The sequence below is a fragment of the Macaca mulatta genome, chromosome 13 (genome assembly GCF_049350105.2).
Source record: "Macaca mulatta isolate MMU2019108-1 chromosome 13, T2T-MMU8v2.0, whole genome shotgun sequence".
Taxonomy (NCBI): Eukaryota; Metazoa; Chordata; class Mammalia; order Primates; family Cercopithecidae; genus Macaca; species Macaca mulatta.
The window spans coordinates 115,440,061-115,463,756 of NC_133418.1; the positions used below are offsets into that span (position 1 = coordinate 115,440,061).

The following is a 23,696-nucleotide window of genomic DNA, read 5'->3' on the forward strand; positions in this document are numbered from 1 at the left end:
AGCAGCTGGCTTCTGGGCCTGCCTGGGGGAAAGGCCTGCTCTCAGCAGGTTTGTTCTTGGGGGTATGACTCAGTGACTCACACGACAGGTTCACTGTCACTTCTCTGGGCCTCCCTGAGTGACAGGGGCAGAGCCATGTAAGGGTCTGAGAGACACCCAGGACAGCAGGGAAGACGGGCCCAGCCACACAGGCGAGTGTATGTGCAGCACAAAGTTGCAGCTGTCTGCTCAGCCCTGGGCCAGGTCTCCTGGCCTCAGCCACCCTCACGCACCAACCCACCTTGCCCAGCTAGCAGCTACCGCATAAGGACAGTTCGGGATGTATTCGGGGGCGTGGGCTCCACTCCATCAGCGGCTCACAGCGGTCACAGCGCCTGGATACATGCTCTGTGCAGACTCTCGTCCTTCCTGGGCCTCCCTCCTCCCATCAAAGCCTCAGCAGCCCCCTTCATGTGGGAAACTCTCTGAAGGCCACAGTGATGACTGGAGCTCAGCCCAGAGCTGAGCAGGTCACTCGCCAGACCTGCCTTCAAGGAGCACCATAGCCAGCTGCTCTTCAGGAAGGACAAATTACTTAACTTTTGGGAGCTTTGGTTTACGTATTTCCAGAAACAGAAAGTGTCACCTGTTGAGTCAAACCCTCCAGGTTATAGCTGAGGTAAGAAGAGCAAGCTTTTTGCCCTAAGACACTGGTAGGACCACAGGGCTGGTTTTGTATTTTAGAATTAGGCCAAGCACTGTTCCCCAAATCAGTAGCATTTTATCCTTCATTTTATGGGGATCACTGGTAAGAAGTAATCGCAGGGGCCATGAACTGGACCAGATGAAGGCAGAAGAGAAATAAAAAGGAAAGAACGAAGGCCTGGGAGGGAGAGTGGAGGAAGGTAAACAGAAGGTCGCGGAGGGCAGACCTGCAGGAGTGTGTCTTTCGGCCCAGCCCTGGGAGTTCAGGTGGCCACCTCAGGCTGCCCTGGGGGAGTTCCCATGTTACCCAAGCCAGGCAGATGCCACAACTCTGCCCAGAATCAGAGTCAAATCAAGAGACTCTACCACCATCTGGCCTGATAAGAATGATGGAATCCCTTTAGGAAGCAAACAGAAAATAACTACAAAACAGAAGAGCCCAAAGGTCACTGAGTTGGAGGCAGGGCAGCTGCAAACTGCCCAAACCACAAAACAAGACCCTCTATAAATTCACAGGGATGACTGACAGCGTCATACCTTTGCCAACATTCCGTGGAGGAAGAGGCGGGGCGCTGGTGGTGCTGGGGGCTGCCGGCTGGGCGGGAGGTGGGCTGCCACTCAGGATGGCTCCATAGGTCTCATTCTGCAAGATGCTGGGCATGAAAGCCCTCTGCTTGTCCTTGGCAAGGTTTGCAGCATCTCTTGCCAAAGATACAGCGTTAGACTGAAGCTGGTTGGAGCCCAGCTGGTAGAAGCTGATGGGCCGGTCTTCTCGCCGGTTGGGACTGGGCTGCAGGAGAACATCAGGGCAGAGGCGTGAGACAGAAATGATGCTCCTGGTGATGACATTCAACACAGGGCTGAAAACGTCACTGACACCAGCTCTGCTGGGCTTGGTACCATTTGAGCTCTCATCTGTTGCCTGGGAGCCACAAGTTGCATGAAAGCTGTAAGAGTGAAAACTCACTCCTTGTGTCTCGTGAAGGAAACACACATTGATATGGTTTGGCTTTGTGTCCCCACCCAAATCTCATCTTGAATTGTAATCTTCACGTGTCGCGAGAAGAAGGTGACTAGATCGTGGCAGTGGTTCCTCCCTGCTGTTCTTGTGATAGTGAGCTCCCACAAGACCTAACGGTTTGATAAGGCTGTCACTTGCTCTTTCTCCTGCCACCCTGTGAAGAGGTGCCTGCTTCCCCTTCTGCCGTGACTGTATGTTTCCTGAGGCCTCCCAGCCATGTGGAAGTGTGAGTGAATTAAACCTCTTTCTAAATTACCCAGTCTCAGGTATTTCTTTATAGCAGTGTAAGAACAGACTAGTATATACACACACACACCAAAAAAGCTGTGAATTACAAGTTAAAATTCTCCATTCTGTGATGGATTTAAAATATAAGCTATTTATCTTATCAGCCGAAGTTATCTCAACCTAAGTCAGCATTTTTCCTGAAGTTCCCCTTCCTAAACATGCCTTCTTATGTTACCCCACAGGGTAGCCAGCTCTGGCCAGCCCGCGGCACTCAATCTCCAACAGCTATATGGCTCATTCAGCAGAAATCAGTGCTTTCTTCCCATATGAACAGGAGCTCCTGAGATTCCTCCAAATCAGGGTTAACAAACAGTGGCCTATGGGCTGCCACCTGTTTTTTGTCGGTAAAATTTTATTGGAACATAGCCATGTCCTGTCATTTAGATACTAAGGCTGCTTTTGAGCCATCCTGGCAGAGCTAAGTAATTATAACATGGACTGTGACACTTTAGGCCCACAGAGCCTAAAATATTTACTATCAGGCCCTTTAACAATTTGGCCACCCCTGCTCCCGCTGAAGGTAACGTGCTTTTTTTTTTTTTTTTTTTTGAAGAGAGTCTCACTCTGTGGCCCAGGCTGGAGTGCAGTGGCGCAATGTCGGCTCACTGCAAGCTCTGCCTCCCAGGTTCATGCCATTCTCCTGCCTCAGCCTCCCAAGCAGCTGGGACTACAGGCGCCCCCCTACCACGCCCGGCTAATTTTTTAATATTTTTAGTAGAGACAGGGTTTCACCATGTTAGCCAGGATGGTCTCAATCTCCTGACCTCGTGATCCGCCTGCCTCAGCCTCCCAAAGTGCTGGGATCACAGGTGTGAGCCACTGCGCCCAGCTGGTCATGCGCTTTCTTGGAAGTGAATGCATGGAATAATGACTCAGGTAACTTAGATCTAACTTCTATTTCAAATGCCAGCTTCATTAAACTACATATGATGGTGAGCAATTGACTCACCTTGCTGACCACATTCTCACCTGTTCTCTGGATATGGCGAGTGCTTTTCTAGCACAATGCCAGGTGCCTATCAGGTGCTCAGTGTGAACGGCAGCAGCCCTGCCTCTCCCTCACATGACCACCAACCCATTCTAGGTTCGGGACAAACCAACGCTTCAAACCCAGCTCAGGTGTGCAGAACTAAGCACCCAGTGGTTCTTCACACATATTTCTAAATTGCAAAGCCCACGGGTGAAAGGATAAACAGTCCCTGCTGCTGTCTGCTGAGAATCAGGTGAGCAGTGTGGATGAGTCTTAGGACTCCACACCAGCCTCTGCTCTTGTGCTTTTCCTTGGACTATGCAACCTGCTTCATCATTGCTCATAAAACGGGAACGTGGCGTCCGATTGCTTGATGAAGAGGCACACTGGGGCAGACTGCTTCCAACTTTTAAGGCAGGTTAAGTATGAAATCAGTCGACTCTTCTTGCTTTGACACTGTTTTGTACCTAACTCAGTGAAGTAATTTCTTATTCTGTATTCTAGGAAGCAGTAAGTATGGATGTTAACTCTATGAGCAAAGACAATCCAACAGGTTTCAGAAATGCCTTCTGGTTACCTACTGACCTATCCGTCCATCTATCTAATTAGATATCCTCAATACACATCAGAACATTAATGCATTACAGAAAATTAAAAAAAAAAAAAAAGGCCAAACCATGAAAATGTGTTTAATGTAGCATTTGCCACTAATTCAGCACAGAGCACATTCCAGGCACGCCTCGAAGTACCATGCTGAAGGACAGATGGAAGTGGGTCACAGCTAGGAGTCAGGGCTTTGGGTCAGACGACCTAAGTCTGACTCTCAGCTCCGAGTCCTGCGTGAAGGCAGCAACCTTCCTGGGCATCACCCCCTGTGTGTGAAGCAGTGAGTGTGGTAAAAAGGGAGCTGGAGGAGGAGGCAAGAGCCTTTGTGCAGTCCCAAGGCTGCCTCTAAATAGCTGCTTCACTTTGGCCAAGTCAACTTTTCTCTTGAGGCTTCAATATCCCAAACTGATAAATGAAAGGGTTGGACCCAGTGAGCTCTACAGGTCGTCTGATGATTTCAGTTGATGTTTTTTAAGATCAACCAGGAGAATGTGATCACCTAGACTGGGAGAAATCTGGTCTTTATGACGTGACTCCATCGCAAGGGAGTTTCCTCTAAACCCACTGGAATCAACCCCCCCGCCCCCTCCCCCCCACACCCCTTTCCTTTGTAGCAAAAGGCTGCCTGTAAGTACATAATTAGCCATTCCTTTAAATTAATGGGTGCAGGAGCTGGGAGACGGGAGATGGTAATGGGAAGGGTAAAACCAAGAGCCTACTGAGATTAATGAAAGCAAAAAGCAAGCTACATTTTCATTTCTATAAAACAGCTTTCTGCCTTAATTATAGATTAGGACCCACATTATTCTGGATGAAGCTGATCAAAACTCTTAATGGTTAGCAACCTGGCACTGACCTGCAATTTCTCATCCATGTCGTCATCACTTTCATCCAGGTCTTCGTGGAGTAGTCGCCATTCATATTCAACATGAACGTGAGAATTAAATCTTCCAGATAAGGCTTGGGTCAGCTGAGAGAACAGAGGGATGGTCAGTGCTGCTGCTCATACACTCGGCCATGCACCTGGACCCACTGAGGTGTGCAAACAGGAGGCCTGCCTTGTAGTCCAAGGCAAATTCATGGAAATCTCTGGGTCTCAGGTAAAGCCCCCGCCCCTCTGCCTAATTCACAGGGTAACCTTGAAACTCAAAGCTGGTATGTCCCAGCAAAGGCTTTGTAAACTGTATTAGTTTTTAGCCACAGTTCCTGGCTTGTAACTCTCAAAGCTCTTGCTGCAGTCTTTGGTTATAACGTGGGGTGTTAGGCCTCAGGAGACAGAATCTCTTTGAACTTCTCCTGCTCCAAGGCAGGACTCTAATCTTCCACCACTTTTCTGACTGTGGGTCTTAAGACCCTCCCCAGAGAGGGTCTCACCATATACCCTGGGGGAAGAGATGCTGACATCATGAAACTTCCATAAAACTCCAAGAGGACTGGGTTCTTGAGCTTCACAGAGGGTCTTGGAGGGTGGTGCCCGGGGAGGGGATGGAACCTCCGCGTCCCTTCCCCCACACCTCGCCCTACGCGCCTCTCTATCTGTATGCTTTATAATAAACCAGTAAACACAAGTGTCTCCTTGAGTTCTATGGGCCACTCCAGCAAATTATTCGAACCCAAAGAGGGGGCTGTGGGAACCCCCACTTGAAGCCGGTCGGTCAGAAGTTCTGGAGGTTGATTTCCGACTAGTGTCTGGGTTGGGAGACAGTCTTGGGGACTGAGCCCCCAGTCTGTGGGATCTGACACTACCTCAGGTAGACAATGTCTAATTGAACTGGAGGACAGCCAGCTGGTGTCTGCTGCTTGTGAAACCGCCTTTTCAAGAACATGGTTGTGATAAAAGTCTAGCATGGCTGACTCCATCTTGCTTCTGGCTCCACAGGCTGGCTGTCCTCCCTTACTCCTGGGCACAGACCAAGCTAACCATGGGAAGAATTTAGTTTGTGGTGTAAGTTTGAAACAAGGATGGTAATAGTCCCTCCCTAAAACTGACTCAATTTTTTTATTATACTTTAAGTTCTAGGGTACATGTGCACAACGTGCAGGTTTGTTACATATGTATCCATGTGCCATGTTCCTATGCTGCACCCATTAACTGTCATTTACATTAGGTATATCTCCTAATGCTATCCCTTCCCCATTCCCCCACCCCACGACAGGCCCCACTGTGTGATGTTCCCCACCCTGTGTCCAAGTGTTCTCACTGTTCAATTCTCACCTATGAGTGAGAACATGCGGTGTTTGGTTTTCTGTCCTTGCGATAATTTGCTCAGAATGATGGTTTCCAGCTGCATCCATGTCCCTACAGAGGACATGAACTCATCCCTTTGTGTGGCTGCATAGTATTCCATGGTGTGTATGTGCCACATTTTCTTAAACCAGTCTGTCACTGATGGACATCTGGATTGGTTCCAAGTCTTTGCGATTGTGAAGAGTGCCGCAATAAACATATGTGTGCATGTGAAAACAAGAAAACTCTGTTCTTGTTAGGCAGCTTGAAAGTGCCTTTGGAAGACTAATGAAAGGCCTCAAGATGAGGATTATGGGAGGGGTCTGAATTCTGCTAAAATATAGGTGCAGCTTGCCTCTCTACTAATGTAATTGTTTACCATCCAGTGGAGTGGCTCACACCTGTAATCCCAGCATTTTGGGAGGCCGAGGCAGGAGGACTGCTTGAGCCAGGAGTTTGAGACCAGCCCAGGCAACATAGCGAGACCCCACCACTACAAAAAATTTAAAAACTTATTTAGCCAGGCGTGGTGGCGTGCATCAGTAATCTCAGCTACTCGGGAGGCTGAGGTGAGAGGATGGCTTAAGCTCAGGAGTTTGAGGCTGTCTATGAGCACACCATTGCACTCCAACCTGGGCAACAGAGAGACACTGTCTTTTAAAAAAAATTGTTTACTGCACCTGAGGCCACGATATTTGTGACTTCCCCAACTGATCCTATAGATAACATATCCTAAGATTGATCTTTTGAGATATTTTTTCAGACTTTTGCATCCTGGTGACCAACTGACTCCACCGAACCTGACTCATGCATGACTCAACCAGTCCCGTGGCCCCCACTGAGATGATATGCAGTGGCCAAGGGCTGTTTCTCACACTTGTATGATTTCACTCCCAACCAATCAGCAGCACCCATTTCCTAGCCCCCTTGCCCATCCAACTATCCCTGAAAAACCCTCACCTCTGAGCCTTTGCAGGGACACAGTTGAGTAATAACTCCTATCCTTCCACTGCTCAGCCAGCTTGCCATAATTCAACTCTTTCTCTATTGTGAATTGGGTTTATGCAGCAGGCAAGACAAACCTGTCAGATGACTACACTTGGTGTAGGGTGGGGGGAGCCCCACACCTCTGGTCACAGCAGTCTGCTTCTGTATTGCTCGTTGTGACAACAGTGTAAGCATAGAGAAAAAACAGGGCTAGAGAGCTTTCCCCAAAACAACAGGCAAAGGATATTTGAGATCTAAAGGATGCTGATCAGCCTGCAAGTATCCACATTCCATATGGGAGAAAGCTCAACCCCAGGAGAATGAATGTGCTCATTCACTGTAAACCCAGCCTTTTCAAGCAGGATGAGAGAATTAAACGCTGTAGAAAATGATCTGAGTGGCTATTTTCTCAGTTCTCTCAAGGAAGGTAGATAGCTAGTTCCATTCTACATGTGCAGAAGAGAAGTTAATTCATTACACACTATGGGTGTCTTAGAACCTCAGGGCTTAATTTCCCTCATAACCAGATAGTAGCTACATGACCCTGGGCAAGTCACTTAACTTTTCTGTGCCTGTTTCCTTATCTGCAAAATGAGGACAACGGCAGAAACTAATTTGTAAGGTAGTTATGAAGATTAAATGAGCTAGGTCAGGTGCAGTGGCTCACGCCTATAATCCCAGCACTTCGGGAGGCCAAGGCAGGTAGACTGCTTAAGATCAGGAGTTCAAGACCAGCCTGACCAACATGGTGAAATCCCGTATCTATTAAAAATACAAAAATTAGCTGGGCGTGGTGGCAGTTACCTGTAATCCCAGTTACTCGGGAGGTTGAAGCAGAAGAATTGCTTAACCTGGGAGGCGGAGGTTGCAGTGAACCGAGATCACGTCACTGCACTCCAGCCTGGGCGACAGAGTAAGACTCCATTTCAAAAACAAAACAAAAAACAAAACAAAACAAAAAACAAATTAAATGAGCTAGTGGATGTACAGTGCTTAGAAAGAGGACCTGTTACTTATCTTACACTTGTATAGTATTTATTTTTAATAGTTCTTTTTTTTTTCTCCCCCAGCCTGGTGCACATTGGCATAATCATGGCTCACTGTAGCCTTGAACTCCTGAGCTCAAGTCGATTCTCCCACCTCAGCTTCCCAAGCAGCTGGGACTACAGGTGCACACCACCACACCCAGCTAATTTGAAACTTTTTTGTGGAGATGGCGTTTTGGTCTGTTGCCCAGGCAGGAGTGCAGTGGCGCCATTATGGCTCACTGTAGCTTTGAACTCCTGGTCTCAAAGTGATCCTCCTACCTTAGCCTCCTGGGTAACTGGGGCTACAGGCATGCTCCACCATGCCTTGCTAATTTTTTTACCCATCTGCAAAGATAGTCTCACTATGTTGCAGGGCTGGTCTCGAATTCCTGGCCTCAAGCAGCCATCATCCCCTGCCTCAGCCTCCCAAAGCTTTGGGATTACAGGCCTGAGTCACTGTGCTCAGCCTTAATAGTTCTATTTACTGAGTGCCGTGTGCCAACTGCATTACAGCATTTGATAATAATTCTCACGACTGTATGTACTGGTGTAACTGACCGCACTTTAGAAATAAGGAAACAGCCTAGGAGAGTTTCCTTCCAAAGCCAAGTGGAGGAGCCCACGGCAAGGCCAGTGCTGCCTGGCCTGGTGGGCTCTTTCTACTGTCTACACGGTCTACACTGAACAGGAAAAGATAGTGTCGAGCAACCCACACGATCTGGGGCTGAGGAACAAAGAAAGGAGGTTGGCCTTGATGTCCAGCAAAGTAAACAGCTTATGGAGGCCAGAGAACAGGCCCTTGTGGCGGCCTTGGGCCTCTGCTCCAGTTGTCCCACCACATCAGTGATGTTACCAACACGGCCAACCAGCAAACACTGACTCACACCCCAAGTCTCACTACGAGGGGGTGGGTCCCCCTAGGTTTCCCTATATACTCCCTAGCATGCTTTCTCCAAGGCAGGCTGATTCTGGGCTCATCCCACCAGAAACGCTGAGCTCTGCTCAGGACACTGGTTCACAGCAAACCCTGCCCAAGGAGGACGGGCTTGGCTCCCTGTCCCGTGACAGGTGCCCCACCCCGTCCTTGTGGCGGGAGACTCACCAGCTCCTCACAGTGCTCGTGCTTGAGGCGCTTGGCAATGTCCAGCGGAGTCTCTCCTGACTCGTTTGCTAAAAGTCAAGGGCGAGCAAAGGAGGCGTTAAGGCAAAACCCAGCAAAGGTATGACATCCAGGACATTTTTAAAAGGAACAGAAAGGCAGCACTAAATTACATTGGGCCTGGTTAATGAAATCCACAGTGAGTTTGACCTAGTTGAGGCTGAATGTATCTTGTAATTGTATAGAACTGCAGCTAAATACAGAAGGTAAAACTTTAAAAGACAAAGTTTGAACTAATCAAAAAACTAAAACTGGCCAGGCACAGTGGCTCATGTCTGTAATCCCAGCACTTTGGGAGGCAGAGGTGGGTGGATCATTTGAGGTCAGGAGTTGGAGACCATTCTGGCCAACATGGTGAAACCCCATCTCTACTAAAAATATAAAGATTAGCCAGGCATGGTGGTGCGTCTGTGGTTTCAGCTACTCAGGAGCCTGTGGGTGCAGTGAGCCGAGATCGCGCCACTGCACTCTAGCCTTGGTGACAGAGTAAGACTCTGTCTTAAAAAGAAAAAACAAACAAACAAACCCAAAAACAAACACTGAAACTGTTGAGGAAGCCACCTAATTAAAATCCACATCCAAACTGTAAGTCATTGAATAAAGCGATTCATCATAAACCTCTAACGAAAAGCACTGCTAACCTAGTTCCATGCACTGGAATATAATAAAGTTTTATACCTTCTCTCAAGCAGTCTATAACCTTGAAAGTATATACTTTTTTTTTTTTTTGAGACAGAGTCTGGCTCTGTCACCAGGCTGGAGTGCAATGGCGCAATCTCAGCTCACTGCAACCTCCACCTCCCGGGTTCAAGCAATTCTCCTGCCTCAGCCTCCCAAGTAGCTGGGCCAATAGGCGCATGACACCACGCCCAGCCAATTTTTGTATTTTTAGTAGAGACGGGGTTTCACCATGTTGGCCAGATGGTCTTGATCTCTTGACTTCATGATCCACCCGCCTCGGACTCACAAAGTGCTGGGATTACAGGTGTGAGCCACTGCACCCAGTCTACACTTTTTCTAAATAAGCCTCAGTCAACGAGGTCTGATTATTAGTTTTCTAATGATAAGCACGGCTCTCAGGCAGATGTGTGTCTTTTTTCTATTCTTTCCTCTTTAATAGTTCTTCAAAAATACTTCCTCCTGAGGGGTAACAACTGGATGCTCTCAAGGCACAACTGTGCCTTGGCTGTTGGCATGCCGGGGTCCTCCACAGAGGAAGGGACTGGGGCCAAGTAACAACCAGGGCCCTTCATGGAGGAAGCAGTGGTGCAAATGAAAGGACAGAGCAGTAAACAGCATCTCCCCCTATAATCCATCAAACCCAGAGCCAAGAAAGGGGCCAAGTGTGGCCTCAGGTGGGGGTGAATAGGCTCAGGGTATGTGAACAGGTCAAAATTCCCCAACCTTGTCCAAATTCACCTGGCATTCGTGAGAGCTGCAAGACCCACCCTTTGCTTATCTTATGATCTGTAAAATGCCTATAAATGCTCCCAAAGTCTAAGTAACAGATGGTGAATGCAGCCTCGTGGAACAGGCAGGGAGAGGCCCTTTCTCGTTAGTGGTAGGTTCTCCTTCTCCTTGGCACTAACAAGAGCCCACAGGGTTAGCCCTGTTTCCAAGAGCCGGGCTTGGGTGGCAGAGAGGAGGCAGAGGCCAGGGTGCAGCTGAGCCCACCCCCGGGGCCCGGGCCCACTCACCTATCTCGATGGAGGCCTTCCCTCGCAGGAGCAACTTGAGGCACTCGGCATTGTCGGTCAGGCAGCAGTAGTGCAGGGCCGTGCTGCCTTTCCCTGTCTGTTTATCCAGGTTCCCACTGCCCAAGCACAGGAACAGAGAGAAAGCATAGTGTGTCACAGGCCAGAGGATAAGGACTGCCCAGCAGGGAGCCTGGGGCACGTGCACAGGAGAGGCAGACAGTCCCTGAGACAGTCCCTGAGTGAACAGTTTCCCTAAATCATTCCCAAGGTGGTGGGACCTGGCACCGTCCCTGCCTGTGTGGAGAAGCCTTAGCAGAAGGTCATCAAGGAAATAACACGATGATGGCAGAAAAGGTCAAAAGGGGAAGGGGGCATCCCTCATTCCTGCTGCTGCTGAGCATGTGGGGCCAAAGCAGAGGCAGTGCACCACCTGGGTGAACCCGGAGCCCAGCATCCTTCTCACGTCCCCCCGGCTGTGCCCAGAGGCTGCCGTGCTAGGCTGGCCAGCTGTGCTGGACGCAGGGCCTCTGGATGCCTGTGTGACTCACCCATCCTGTCCTATGGGAGGATGGGGGCTGAGCTTTTCTCTATCATTATTTGATATTCCCTCCAGGAAAGGGAAAAGTCACTTTCCCAAAGCCTAGTGACTTGCCCAAAGTCACTTTCCCCAGGCTCCTCAGCCTGTTTGCCCTGGAAACACCTCTGAAAACAGGCTCAAGGGGAATCTCGAGCTTTTCAAAAGTTCTTCCAACATATCACAAGACCAGGTCATCCAAAAAAGGTGCTCAGGCTTGGCAGACATGGCACAGGCCCTCCACCCTAGCAAGCATGGCCACTGCCACATTCTGAGGAGGGGCAGGGAGCTGTGTGCCCCTGCACAAAGTGGGGACAGAAGGGCGACCTCAGGAAGTGGCACCTGCTGCTTCCATCAGAAGGAAGCCAGTTATGTTTTCAATATAAAAAAAGGAGCTTCTTTTTCACCAAATTGGGGGCATAGGGGGGAGCTTCATTTTCAGAATTCTCCCCCACTTTTGTCCTCCTTCCACTCTGAAAAAAAGAAACTGGGACTTTCCTTCTCCTGCCCCCTGAAAATGTGCATGGAGGGAGCGGCATCACGCAGCTATCAACCAAATGTTTATGGAACCCTTGCTGCGTTCTAGGAGCCAGGCTGGCACTGAGACAGAGGGCATCAGGGCAGCTTCCACCATGAATCCAGTGAACTCAGGCTCCTCAGGAAGAAGCTGCAGGTCTTGGGGCTGACCGCCCCACACTCCTCTACTTTCTGGCCATTTCTTCACTCCTCTGCTCAGAAATGGGAGGAAAAAGCAGGGGACACAAAATGCAAACTATCCCATGGCTTTTGCATTTTGGAATTTTCCATTTCCTTCGGAACAAATTTCTGGGGCTTTTAACAGCCCCTCCTCCTCCAGTACACACATGGCTCAAACCATGATCAGGGAGTGAAAATACATGTTGAGAGGTCTTGAAGTCCAGCCTTCAGCTGCCAGGCAGGTAACACAGGACTGAAGCAATATGCACCAATCACACGGACTCCCGGATCTGTGGTAAACCACCTGTGCACATCTCTAAAGGTCATTTCTAATCAAAGCATAAAAACAGCTTCTCAACCCAAACAAAACACCCATAATCCAGTGCTCTGGTTTCTAATCTCTGGTTCAGATCATGGCTAATGTGTGGATCCCCTCCTTGCCTGCTATCTCCCTACTGCTCAGGACACTCTGCTTGGGCAGTGTGATGACCTGGCTCACACGATGAGGTGAGGACTGCCCCTGTGCACAGAGGGTGGTCATGGGGTCCCCAAGTTCAGCAGCCATATCTACTTGGTGTCTCCCTCAGTACCAGACACTAGAAGTTGGACCCTGCAATTACCACAAAAGAGTTTCTAGAGCTTTTTTAAAGGATTGCCATGGAGTACCTCACACCTGGCGTACTTTTTCTGTCTATCATTCATGTTTAGACCTGGGAAGGTTCTCTTGACAACACATCAGAAGCGATGAAGCTGCTTCTGATTCCTTCCCCAGAAATACCAAGGAGAAAACAAGTGCCTCCCTTAATTTCCGAACACCTACCTGTTCTGAACTAAAAAGTCTACAATGTGAAGAGAGGTTCGATCCACGGATCTGACTGCAAGGTGAAGGGCAGTTTCATCTGGCTCCTGAAAAATCAAACAAAGGCATTCCAGAATTCTAACGGGAGCATTCAATTCTGTGTCCACCACCGGTGAAATAGGGTATAACTCTTCCAAAAGTCTTTTATCCTTCCCTTCGAGAAACTTATCTCTTAGACAGAGTCTCTTTAATCTCTACACAAGCTCTTTGCCCTTGGGAATGTGCAATTTGGAGATTGGTCCTGTTTCTCCTGACTCCATGGGAAATAAATGGGAAGTTCAGGGGTTTCATTTCTAAGTCCTCTCAATTGACCTGTCCCCATCCCTGCATCAGCACCACAAGGCAGATCCCTGCCTGCAAGCAAGAATCTTGTTCCAAGGATCCAGGAAGGTCCCCCAGACCACCTACAATCCAATCCCTTTACCTGCTCCTTGAGTAGAAATATGTTTCTTAAGCAGGCTTAAAGTTTTGCATTCTACGCTTACACACAAGGCTTCGAATGCTGATAACTGTGCTGTCTCCAACTCATACTGGGGATTCCCCAACTCCACTACCTTTTCTGAAAGTACACCTGGCGGCGGGGGAGAAGAGATGAACAAGGATTGTTTCAGCAGGTGGGTGGGCGAGAGAACCAGAGGAGGACAGATTCAGAGGACAGGAGGTGAGGGCAAGGGGAGGTGCCTCCCAGGCCTCCTGCCCCACCTATTCGGCCCTCTGGCTGCAGCACAGCTCAGTGCTGGGCACTCTCCATACTGCATGGGTGGGCATGAGTTCTTCCTGGGGCTGGGGAGAGAGCGGGACCAGCCCAGAGCCTGCATGGACGTGCCTGTCACCGGGAGAAAGATGCTGCAGCCGTGAAGCATCGTTGATGATAAGCAGCCAGCCCAGTCCTGAGGTCCTGAGGTTCCAGGCGACCAAATGTGCATCTACAGGGCATTTGTGGACCAGAATCCGGACACATGCCACCCCACTTGGGTGCTGGTTTGTTACTGCAAACCCACTCCAGCTGGATGCCCACCCTCTCAAGAGAGCTCCCCCAGGAAAGGAGGGGTCTGGCTCCTACTCTATTCCCTCTGAGGGGGAGCGCGGTGGGGTGTGGGTTCCAGGGAACCGCCCCCTCAGAGAGCTTCTCTCATTAGCATGAAGCTCAGGTTAAACCTGCTCGCAGATGACGGGTCCCTCTCAGGCTGCCTAGCTTCTGAGATGCCTTCTCCTCCACCTGGGGATGGGCGTTCTTTCCAGAGCTGGCATGACATTTTTGGTGTAAGAATAAACCACGAGGTGGGTACAAAGTTTTAGACAAGAGAATAAGTCCTGGAGACCGAATGCACAGCCTGGTGACTCCAGGTAAGAATTACATAGTGTCTATTTCAAAACTGAGTCAATCTGACATGTGCTCTCCATTAAAAATGGATGAGTATGTGAGGTAATGGATATGTTAGCTAGCTTGATTTAATCATTCCATGATGTAAACATGGATCACAAACATCACACCATACCCCCTAAATATAGATAAAATTATTTGTCTACTGAAAAGAAAAACCCCTAGTTTATTCTAAAGCAGTACCTCTATCCATGCTGTCTTCCTCTGGAGAATTACCCAGCTTTGGTCAGTATTGCTGATTCCACTGATCTGCCACGGTGCCCCAGTTTTCCTCTTTTTTTTTTTTTTTTTTTTTTGAGACAAGGTTTCACTCTGTCGTCTACCCTGGAGTCCAGTGGCACAATCATGGCTCACTGCAGCTTCAAATTTCCAGGCTCGAGTGATCCTCTCAACCCAGCCTCCTGAGTAGCTGGGACTACAAATGTACACCACTATGCCTGGCCAATTTTACTTTTTTTTTTTTTGGTAGAGATGGAGCCTCCCTATGTTGCCCAGGCTGGTCTCAAACTCCTGAGCTCAAAGGATCCTCCCGCCTTGGCCTCCTAAAGTGCTGGATCCCAGGCATGAGCCACTGTGCCCGGCCTTTTTTTTTTTTTAAAGTAGCAACCCACACTCTTACATGTCCGTTGGCCAGTGGGATTTTTTCCGTAAGGTCCACACCGTCAGCATAAGCTTGGAGCAATCCAAAAATATCTCTCGTTTTGACGGCCTCACAAAGGCTGTGAAGCTTCGCCGCGTTATCCGCGTGCTTCTTCCTTGCGTATCTCCTCTCAATGTACTTGGCTGTGATGTAGTCCTTTCTTGCATTCCTGAAACCAAACATAATTGCCTTGCAAATCATGAAGGGCCTCTACCCGCCATCCAGCATTCCTTCGTCTAAGGCCACGTTAATGGTTCCTGCGCCACCTCCCTGGTGAGCAGCGCTGGCCTTGAAACGCAAAGCACGAGTGGCCAACATGTGGTTCAACGGCTGCACAGGTCTTCACTGAGACCTCATGGGAGCTGGCCAGGGGGAAAACTCCCCCATGTTCTCTTGGCCCACCGCCCTCTATCTTGTCTCCCTCCCCTCACTCCTAAGTTCTGTGATCTGACCTCACTGTCACCCTCATCACCTCCACGCCCTTCTTACCCAGGTCCCTCCACTAGGCATGCCCTGCGCTTCGTCCTCCAAGAAGGCTGGCCACCCTGCCCCCGCCCTCCAGGCAGCCCTGGCCAACCTCTGTCCCAACATTCTCTCCATCAAGGCCTGCCTGCCTGACTGCCAGACAGGCCCATAAGCTACAAGCCCATAAGCTCCCTGGGACATGGACTACGACCTCTCTTTTGTAGGCACCATGCCTGGTATGAAAGGCACTATCAGATGAACCAAAATGAAATGTCAGTCCTCTTTTTGTGTTCTACTTTATGTCCTTTATGTGGCAACATGCTCAGCCTCCACCCCATCCAAAGAGCCTAGAGAAGCAGGAACAAAAGGGGGCCAAAGAAGCCTGAGTTCAAATCCCACTCCCACCACACACTGCTGCTTTGAACTTGATCAAGTATTTCATCTCTCTAGACTTATAAGTTTGACTTGTGAAAATGCACACAATACATCCTCACAGTAGCACCACGAGACATAGGTGCGTCAACACACCTACAGCACATACAGGGGGTCTTGGGCCTTGGAAAGACCCAGTGAACTTACAAGAGGGACAGCAAGAGAAACAGCAGCTCACTGATCACAGAGTATATGCATTTTACATTCCCAGTTCTGAAGGTTGAGGGTCACTGCCCAGGGACTCCTTGAATCTTGAGAATCAGGCAAGAGCCAGGCAGGGGCAGATCAGTTGCATTCCTTTGTAACACAGCACTGCCTACAATCTGAGGACGCATGTGGCTGCTCCCCTTCGAGCTGCAGTCCCCGCATGGTTCCCTCCGGATCGCCTCTCTGTCACTCAGCTGACTACAGCAAGGGGCCATGGCTCCAGGAGCAGTTGTTGACTTTTCTGTACCTGCCCTAAATCCCCATGGAACAACTGGCCCCCCAGAAGGGGAGTCTGAGCCCCCTGGACATGCAACTGGAGGCAGCGAGTAGATCCTGTCTACCCTGGGGTCCCTTGAAGATGGGCCAGCCTAAGATGAGAAGCCATTACCCCCACAGCACCCAGACAGAACCAAGCAGGCAGAGGTCTCTTGCCAGCGTTTGCCAGGCCTCATAATCTGCTTGCCCTTGGGTGCATGTGGCTCCTGGACACGCCACAGTATGAGGCTGGCTGGTGCAGCTGGAGAGGAAATCACGTCCCATGGTGCCCGTTCCACCTGAGCAGGCAGCGTGCTTCACAGCCCAAGAAGGACTTCCAGGGGCACCTAGTGAACTTGTGCCCTGGCGCTTTCCAACACACTGCCTCCCTCCTGCTCCAGCTCCAGTTCTGCCCACTCTACAGGGCCTTGGTTAAGGCGCGTGCCCCAACTTCCCCCAGCACATGCTCTCCGTCCACACAGCGCCAACCCGTGCACTGAGCTCACTTCACTACGGTGCTGGGTGACTTCTGTGTGAGATACGTGGTCTCAATGGATTCCCTCAACAGTGCCATGAGTCTTCATCTCCACCTGCAGGCACAACAGGGCCCTCGAATAACATCATTTTGTTATAACGTTAAGAAAAAAATCAATTCCCAGGCAGGGTCACTGTGTGGAGTCTACCTGGGTTTTCTCTGGGCACTCAGGTCTCCCCGACATCCTGAAGCTGTGTGCGCTGGGCTAACTGCTGTGTCTCCAAGGCCCCACTGCGAGTGAGTGTGGATGTGGGTATGACCGCATCCCACAGTGGGATGGGGTCCTGTTCAGGGCTTGTTCTCACCCTGGACCTCAGCTGCCAGTACACGCTCCGGCCACCTGTGACACTCAACTGGAATAAGTGGGTGAATCATTATCTTACTTGTTTTTATGAATCTTTATCCCCCTCAGTAGCCAGAATCTTTCCTAAATGTACGCATAGCTCATATTTATTTCAATGTTTAATATCAGAAGTGTTCTGGGTCTTTATTCAGAAGTTTGGTGATGTTTTCATGATCAGAAATATGTGGCAGGAACTGAACTCTGCTTTACATCAATTGGCGCAGGGTGACACTGGTTTCCTATACAGCATTCTGCTTAAAGTCACAGGTTTCCAGAAACCTTTGAGTTTCTGAACACTGAGGATTTACTGTACACTGAAGTCCATAGAGGGAAACCAGATTTTGTTTCCTCAGGCAGCTGGTGGGACAACGAGGGAAGACCCATTTTATTCCCGGAGGTTCTCCTCTCAGGGCCTCTAGCACAGTATGACACCCAGGGAGATGCTCCATTCCTGGCCTGGTGAGTGTCATGGTGGACAGCCCATTTAATGATGTAAATGCCTCTTCTGACAGGCAGTTAGACTGGACAGTTGTCCAGTTTCATGCATTTTTCAATAATCACTGTGGGACAATCATTACTGTGACCTCTGCAGGAAGCGGGTAGAGAGAAAGTGGACTTCCTTGTTTTTCAATGTATTTACTCATCTGCCTAGGGCTTGGAGGCCCCGAAGGCAGTTCCTACACAAACATGGGCACAGATCTGTTTAACTCTACACATGCCCCCTGGTTTTGTAAAGGAGGTTTGCTTTGCTAATGTGATCCTTCAGACAGGGTTTCACCGTGTTAGCCAGGATGGTCTCGATCTCCTGACCTCATGATCCACCCACCTCAGCCTCCCAAAGTGCTGGGATTACAGGCATGAGCCACTGTACCCAGCCCTCCCTCTTTTTTTTAATGACAGGCTTTTGCAGAAAAACAATGAACATAATGATACATTTGGTGTTCAGAGGAGGGGCTTTCCTTGCATTTCTGAAGGACAGGGTGTGTATAACAGTCCCAAGTCACAGGGAGACACAGTTTGGCTCCTGTGAGCAAATATAAGCCTGTCTTTCCTGCTCCACCTCCCTAGTTATACGTTCCTGACACCCCCAAGATCCATCTTGGAATTCACAGGCCACTAGAGGGTGTCCTTGGTTTCCCCTTCAACAGGTTTATCTGCAGATGGTGTGCGGTTCTGAGACAAAGCTAGAAACAGTGTATTCCTTTTCATCTGATGTAAAATATTAGCTTATTTAAGCAGGCACAGAGCTGGGAGTACTTGTTTGACTTGCTGATTCATTAAATATTCACTGGTTCACCATAAGCAACACATTACGGTGGGAAAAACCAAAATGAGTAAGAAGTACTTCATCAGAAAAATATATGTAAATGCCTGAGTATACTATGAAGTGGGATGAAATGTTTTAAAATAGAGCCAAATGCTATAGGAGCACAGAGCCAAGAAAGTAATTTCAGCTGAGGAGGAATGGAAGTAGCTGACATTTCGCCATCACACAGGTTATCCGCCCTCATTTTGAAAAAAGCCCGGGGATAGGGGATGTAAATTTCCTTTTCAACAGTGCCAAGGCTGGAGGGGGCTACAGTGCAGGCAGCACATTCATACTGAAGGGTTCCACATTGATAGTGTTCATTTTTTAGAATCGCCTAGCTCCAGAACAACCAAATGCCCTGCTTTTATAAGGTACCCTGGTGCTTGGAAGAAATGACACACACTTTGTTCAGAACTGACCGATACGATAGCATTACAGGGTGCTGGTACCGTCAGTGTGAGACGAAGCAGCGGAAAGAGCAGGTGTCAACTGCACAGCAGGAGCTGACCTCGTCATGCGGGATTCATGACGTCTCCTTCACCAAGCAGGACCCTCAGGCTAGCCCAGGAAGAGCTCCTTCACCTCGAGTAACTCTCCATGGAAACTTAACTGGAGAGGACCCTCATTTTCAGGGTGTATGGAATCAATGCGGGGTACAGATGTGACCTCTGTCGCCCACAGGAAGAAGAGCAAGCAGAGCAGCTAATGCTGACTAGGCACTAAAACTAAGCACCACATGTCTGACCCCATCATCCAGCTCATTCCCCCAGTGCCTCTGTGGCGGGCGGGGCGGGGGGGACATTAACTCCCTTGTTATATTACAGAGCTGAGGCTCAGAGAAGTTAAATAATCTGCCTGTGTCCCGTGGCTCAGATAAGGACTGATATATCTATGTCCCTACTGCCTCTCTAGGTTTGGGTAAAAATACAGATTTGAAACTTAGATTCTCATCAAGAGAGGATGATCACATTGTAGGCCTCATGCCTGGCATCTAAAACCACACGTTATCCGATTCTCAAGGAAATGCTACACCACAAACATCTGTTGCAGGATTCAAACATAAACTGACTTTAATCCAACAACAGCCAGATCACCCACCTGAGATACCTGATACCTGAAAGTCTGTAATGGACACAGTCCCTGTTCACTCCCTTGCAATGTTCTGGCTCTTTCACTGTATCAAGTCACATTAGCAAAACGCAAAAAGAATACAGGTCCTGCAATCTCCGTTTCTCAAAGATGCACCACACAAAATGGTTAAAAAAAATCTAGGCCAGGTACGGTGGCTCACACCTGTAATCCCAGCACTTGGGGAGGCCGAGGCGAGCAGATCATGAGGTCAGGAGTTTGAGACCAGCCTGACCAACATGATGAAACCCTGTCTCTACTAAAGACACAAAAAATTAGCTAGCTGGGTGTAGTGGCATGCACCTGTAATCCCAGCTACTCAGGAGGCTGAGGCGGGAGAAGCACTTGAACCCAGGACGCAGAGGTTGCAGTGAGCCAAGACCGCGTCATTGCACTCCAGCCTGGGCGAGAGGGTGAGACTCCATCTCGAAGGGAAAAAAAAAAAAAATCTCAATGATCTGCCTTTACAAAGGGCCCCTACACTAACGGCCCTTTGTGAAACCGCCTTAAAGACATTGTTCACTGTTGCTCACTGTCCTTTGGGGAGACTCATGTCATTAATTCTGTTTTAGTCTTATTCCACAGAAAATGCTGTTTCTGTAAATGAATTTTAAATATTTTTTCTTATCGCACATTTTTCATTTTTCTTTGTCCTTCCAGGACATGGTGACCCAGTCTCGCCACTCAAATGCAGGTGATCTGTCAACTGGCCCAGTGGTCTCTCTCCCGTCTGTCTCACTTTGCATCGCAACAAAACCACACACATCCCCCTACAGACATAAGAGCCATCATACTAAACAGAGCTGAAGTCTAAGGCGGGCAGGACACCCACTGCCCGAACCCATTGGTCTCCCTATCCACCTCTTCTCGAAGACTAGCGTGACGTGGCCACTGACACTCTGATAAGACAGGCAAGAATATTCCCTGTTGTCAGCTTTGCACCGAGAGACACAAAAGCTTCTCCACTGGCCTGGCACAGTGCCTCACGCCTGTAATCCCAGCACTTTGGGAGGCTTCGGTGAGTGGATCACCTGAGGTCAGGAGTTCGAGTCCAGCCTGGCCAACATGGTGAAACTCCGTCTCTGCTAAAAATATAAAAATTAGCCGTGTATGGTGGCAAGTGCCTGTAATCACAGCTACTTGGGAGGCTGAGACAGGAGAATCGCTTGAACCTGGGAGGCGGAGGTTGCAGTGGGCCAAGATTGTGCCACTACACTCCAGCTTGGGTAACAAGAGTGAAACTCTATCTCCAGAAAAAAAAAAAAAAGCTTCTCCATCAAGTTTTGTATCAACAATAACACAAATACTTTTTGAAGGAAATAAAACATTCCACATTTGCAAGGATGCAAGGACACTGGCAAGGAGGCAGCTACATAACCACGTATCTACCACAACCAGCCATCTCGGTGGCTCAGGATTATGCAGCAGAGACCAAGATGAGGAAGTGATTCAACAGGACAAACGGCAGAGGTGAAAAGTCCAGGGTGTTCCACCCACCAGTGGCGAGTGAGGTTCTCTACACACCCCATGCACACACGTACAGCATCGGCGAAACCTGCCTGCTTTTGGCTTCTACCTAAAAAAATTTCTATTTGGTCACCCAAAAGGTTAAAGTGACTAAATTTCCATTTGGTCACCTAAAAGGTTAAAGTGACCAACTCAGGCTGATTTATTCCCCAAAGAAGCAAGGACTGATGCACCTAAAACTTCTTATTCCCCTGCCTCCCGGGGCTCAGGCAAAGGCAAATCTTTACTCAGCATATGAGAATAACCAGTCCCATACTTACATGTCACTGCCTGGGTTGGGTTTGACAGAGTCCTCAGCTGGTAGGCAACATTCCATGATCTCATTAAAGCCTGCATTCCCAATATTCTTGGCAAGCTGCAAAAAATGAAAGTCTATTTCAGGATACTCAATTATTAATACATTCTACTGCTACACTTTACCCATCCCCATCTGATGATTTATTTAATGGCCACTAAGAAATAGAGCAATAAAGTGGTTTGCCTTTAATGAAGATGGACAAAACCCAAAGCCCAAAGGTACCCATAAAATTAAAGATAAGAAGCGGCATGCCTATCATAGAGGCGCATTGTCATAAAACGCGCTCTGGATAGAGTACAGATAGAGAGAGGGAGAACCAGTAACTTGGTCCAATGTGAATTTCCATCCTTACCCACTCCTCCCAAAGACCTGTGCCTCAACCAAAGTGACTCTATTTCACATCCTCAAACAACCTTTACTTATGCCAGCTATGAGGTAGTTCTGGTAGAGCAAAGCGGCACTGGGCCAGTAAAGCCAAGACTTAGGTTCAAATCACAGCTCTATCACCGGCTGTGTGACCACAGGTAAGTCAGTTTCAATGAGTGGCAGAGTTTTCATCAGTAAAATGGGATGATACCTACACTTCTGGGTTGTAATAATGATAAAAATGGATAAAATTTAGGTGAAAACAGTAAACTAAAGCACTAAAAATGTATTAGCTCCAGATGTAAGGTCTTTACTTGCCAATCAATCAATGTTCTGACATGTTAAACATTAAATTAACACATTCTTTTTTTTTTTTTTTTTTTTGGAGACAGGGTCTCGCTCTGTTGCCCAGGCCAAAGTGCAGTGGCCAGATCATGGCTTAATGCAACCTTGACCTCCCCAGGCTCAGGTGACCCTCCTACCTCAGGTTCTCAAGCAGCTAGGACTATAGGCACATGCCACCACACCCAGCTGATTTTTGTTTTTGTAGAGATGGGGTTTTGCCATGTAGCCCAGGATGGTCTCGAACTCCTGGGCTCAAGCAATCCGGCCACCTCAGCCTCCCAAAGTGCTAGGATTACAGGTGTGAGCCACCGCGCCCGGCCAGCTCAGATTCTTAAACGTTTAATGAAACAATGAAAGAGAGCACCAAGCTTAGTGCTTTGAGAAAACGTATTCATTTCCATGTTGTGCTGGGGAGTCAGTGATGCTTGTGATATTTCTGCTCTCTACTGATTATGCAGGCAGGCCAGGAGCGGTGGCTCATACCTGTATTCCTACCACTTTGGGAGGCCAAGGTGGGTGGATCGCCTAAGCTCCGGAGTTCGAGACTAGCCTGGACAACACGGTGAAACCCTGTCTCTAGTAAAATACAAAAGAAATTAGCCAGGCATGGCGGCGTGTGCCTGTAGTCCCAGCTACTCGGGAGGCTGAGACAGGAGAATTGCTTGAATCCAAGAGGCGGAAGTTGCAGTGAGCCAAGATCACACCACTGGACTCCAGCCTGGGTGACAGCAAGACTCTTGTCTCTACAAAAAAAATTAAAAAAAAAATTTTTTTTTTTTTAAATTATGCAGGCAAAGGAGCTAACAGAGATGCTTTGGGAGAGGCTGCTGCAGCCTGAAATCGGGTCTATCTCTTGGGAGGAACTGACTGAAGGAGCAGCCCAAGAGGTCTGGGTTAGATACACTGGAACTTCCTGGTGGCAAATAACATCAAACAGTGAAATGGGCTAGTGGGGCTAGTGGAGAATGCAGACGCAATTTTTTAAACAACAAAAGAATTATGCGAGGTAGCCTAATACTTGGATGATGAGCTTTCCTAATTCAACCTGGCCCTTGACAAGTGGAGAAAGCTTTTTCTAGGTGGCCCAAAGCAGCATAAAACATTAACCAACTCCACCTCCTTGCTCAGTCCTGGCTCTGGCACCTCAAGCCATCAGTCAGGAGGCAAAAGGCTGGAGGCTGCGTTGCAATTTTCCCAGGGACAACAGAATGGTCAGATGGCATACCACTTAAGGTGACAGGTACCTATGCGCCAGGAAGCTAATGCCCTGTGAAGGGTTTCTCAGGCAGCTGGTGTCAGATCCAGCACTGAACCCCAATGTCAGAGCCCCTGGTTTATAGCCAGGCATCATACAATCCAAAGAGGATACTGTCCCCAGGTGAGCACAATGGTTTTCCCAAGTTAAGTGACAAAAATCACTGTGGCCCCCTCTGCGAGCCAGGGGCCAACCACCCTGACGCCTCACAGTCTGTGTTAAGCAGATGGGGGTGGGGAGATGGGAGGAGGAGAATTCCCCAGGAATTGAAGAGCTGTTTCCCTTCTGCTTGGACTTGGCTGGTTAACTGAGAGACAGCTGGTCCAGGGAGCCACCGCATCCATGTGTCACACTCATCCAAAGCTAGAGAAACGTGCTACCTTGCAGTTCTGCCAAGTTCCAGTTTACGTT

General features: G+C 48.9%; 1 protein-coding gene across 5 annotated transcripts in view; it reads right to left on the minus strand.

Moving 5' to 3' along the window:
- The window catches only part of ASAP2 (ArfGAP with SH3 domain, ankyrin repeat and PH domain 2), a 203,160-nt gene that overhangs the window by 18,660 nt on the left and 160,804 nt on the right, over window positions 1-23,696 (minus strand). For all 5 annotated transcript variants that reach the window (XM_015111666.3, XM_015111664.3, XM_077960160.1 and 2 more), the window contains exons 16-22: window positions 21,282-21,376; window positions 14,800-14,989; window positions 12,758-12,843; window positions 10,668-10,783; window positions 8,914-8,981; window positions 4,426-4,539; window positions 1,222-1,474 (exon numbers count right to left, since the gene is read on the minus strand). In XM_015111666.3, the coding sequence (XP_014967152.1) occupies window positions 1,222-1,474; window positions 4,426-4,539; window positions 8,914-8,981; window positions 10,668-10,783; window positions 12,758-12,843; window positions 14,800-14,989; window positions 21,282-21,376 (922 nt within the window). The remainder of the gene's footprint in view (window positions 1-1,221; window positions 1,475-4,425; window positions 4,540-8,913; window positions 8,982-10,667; window positions 10,784-12,757; window positions 12,844-14,799; window positions 14,990-21,281; window positions 21,377-23,696) is intronic.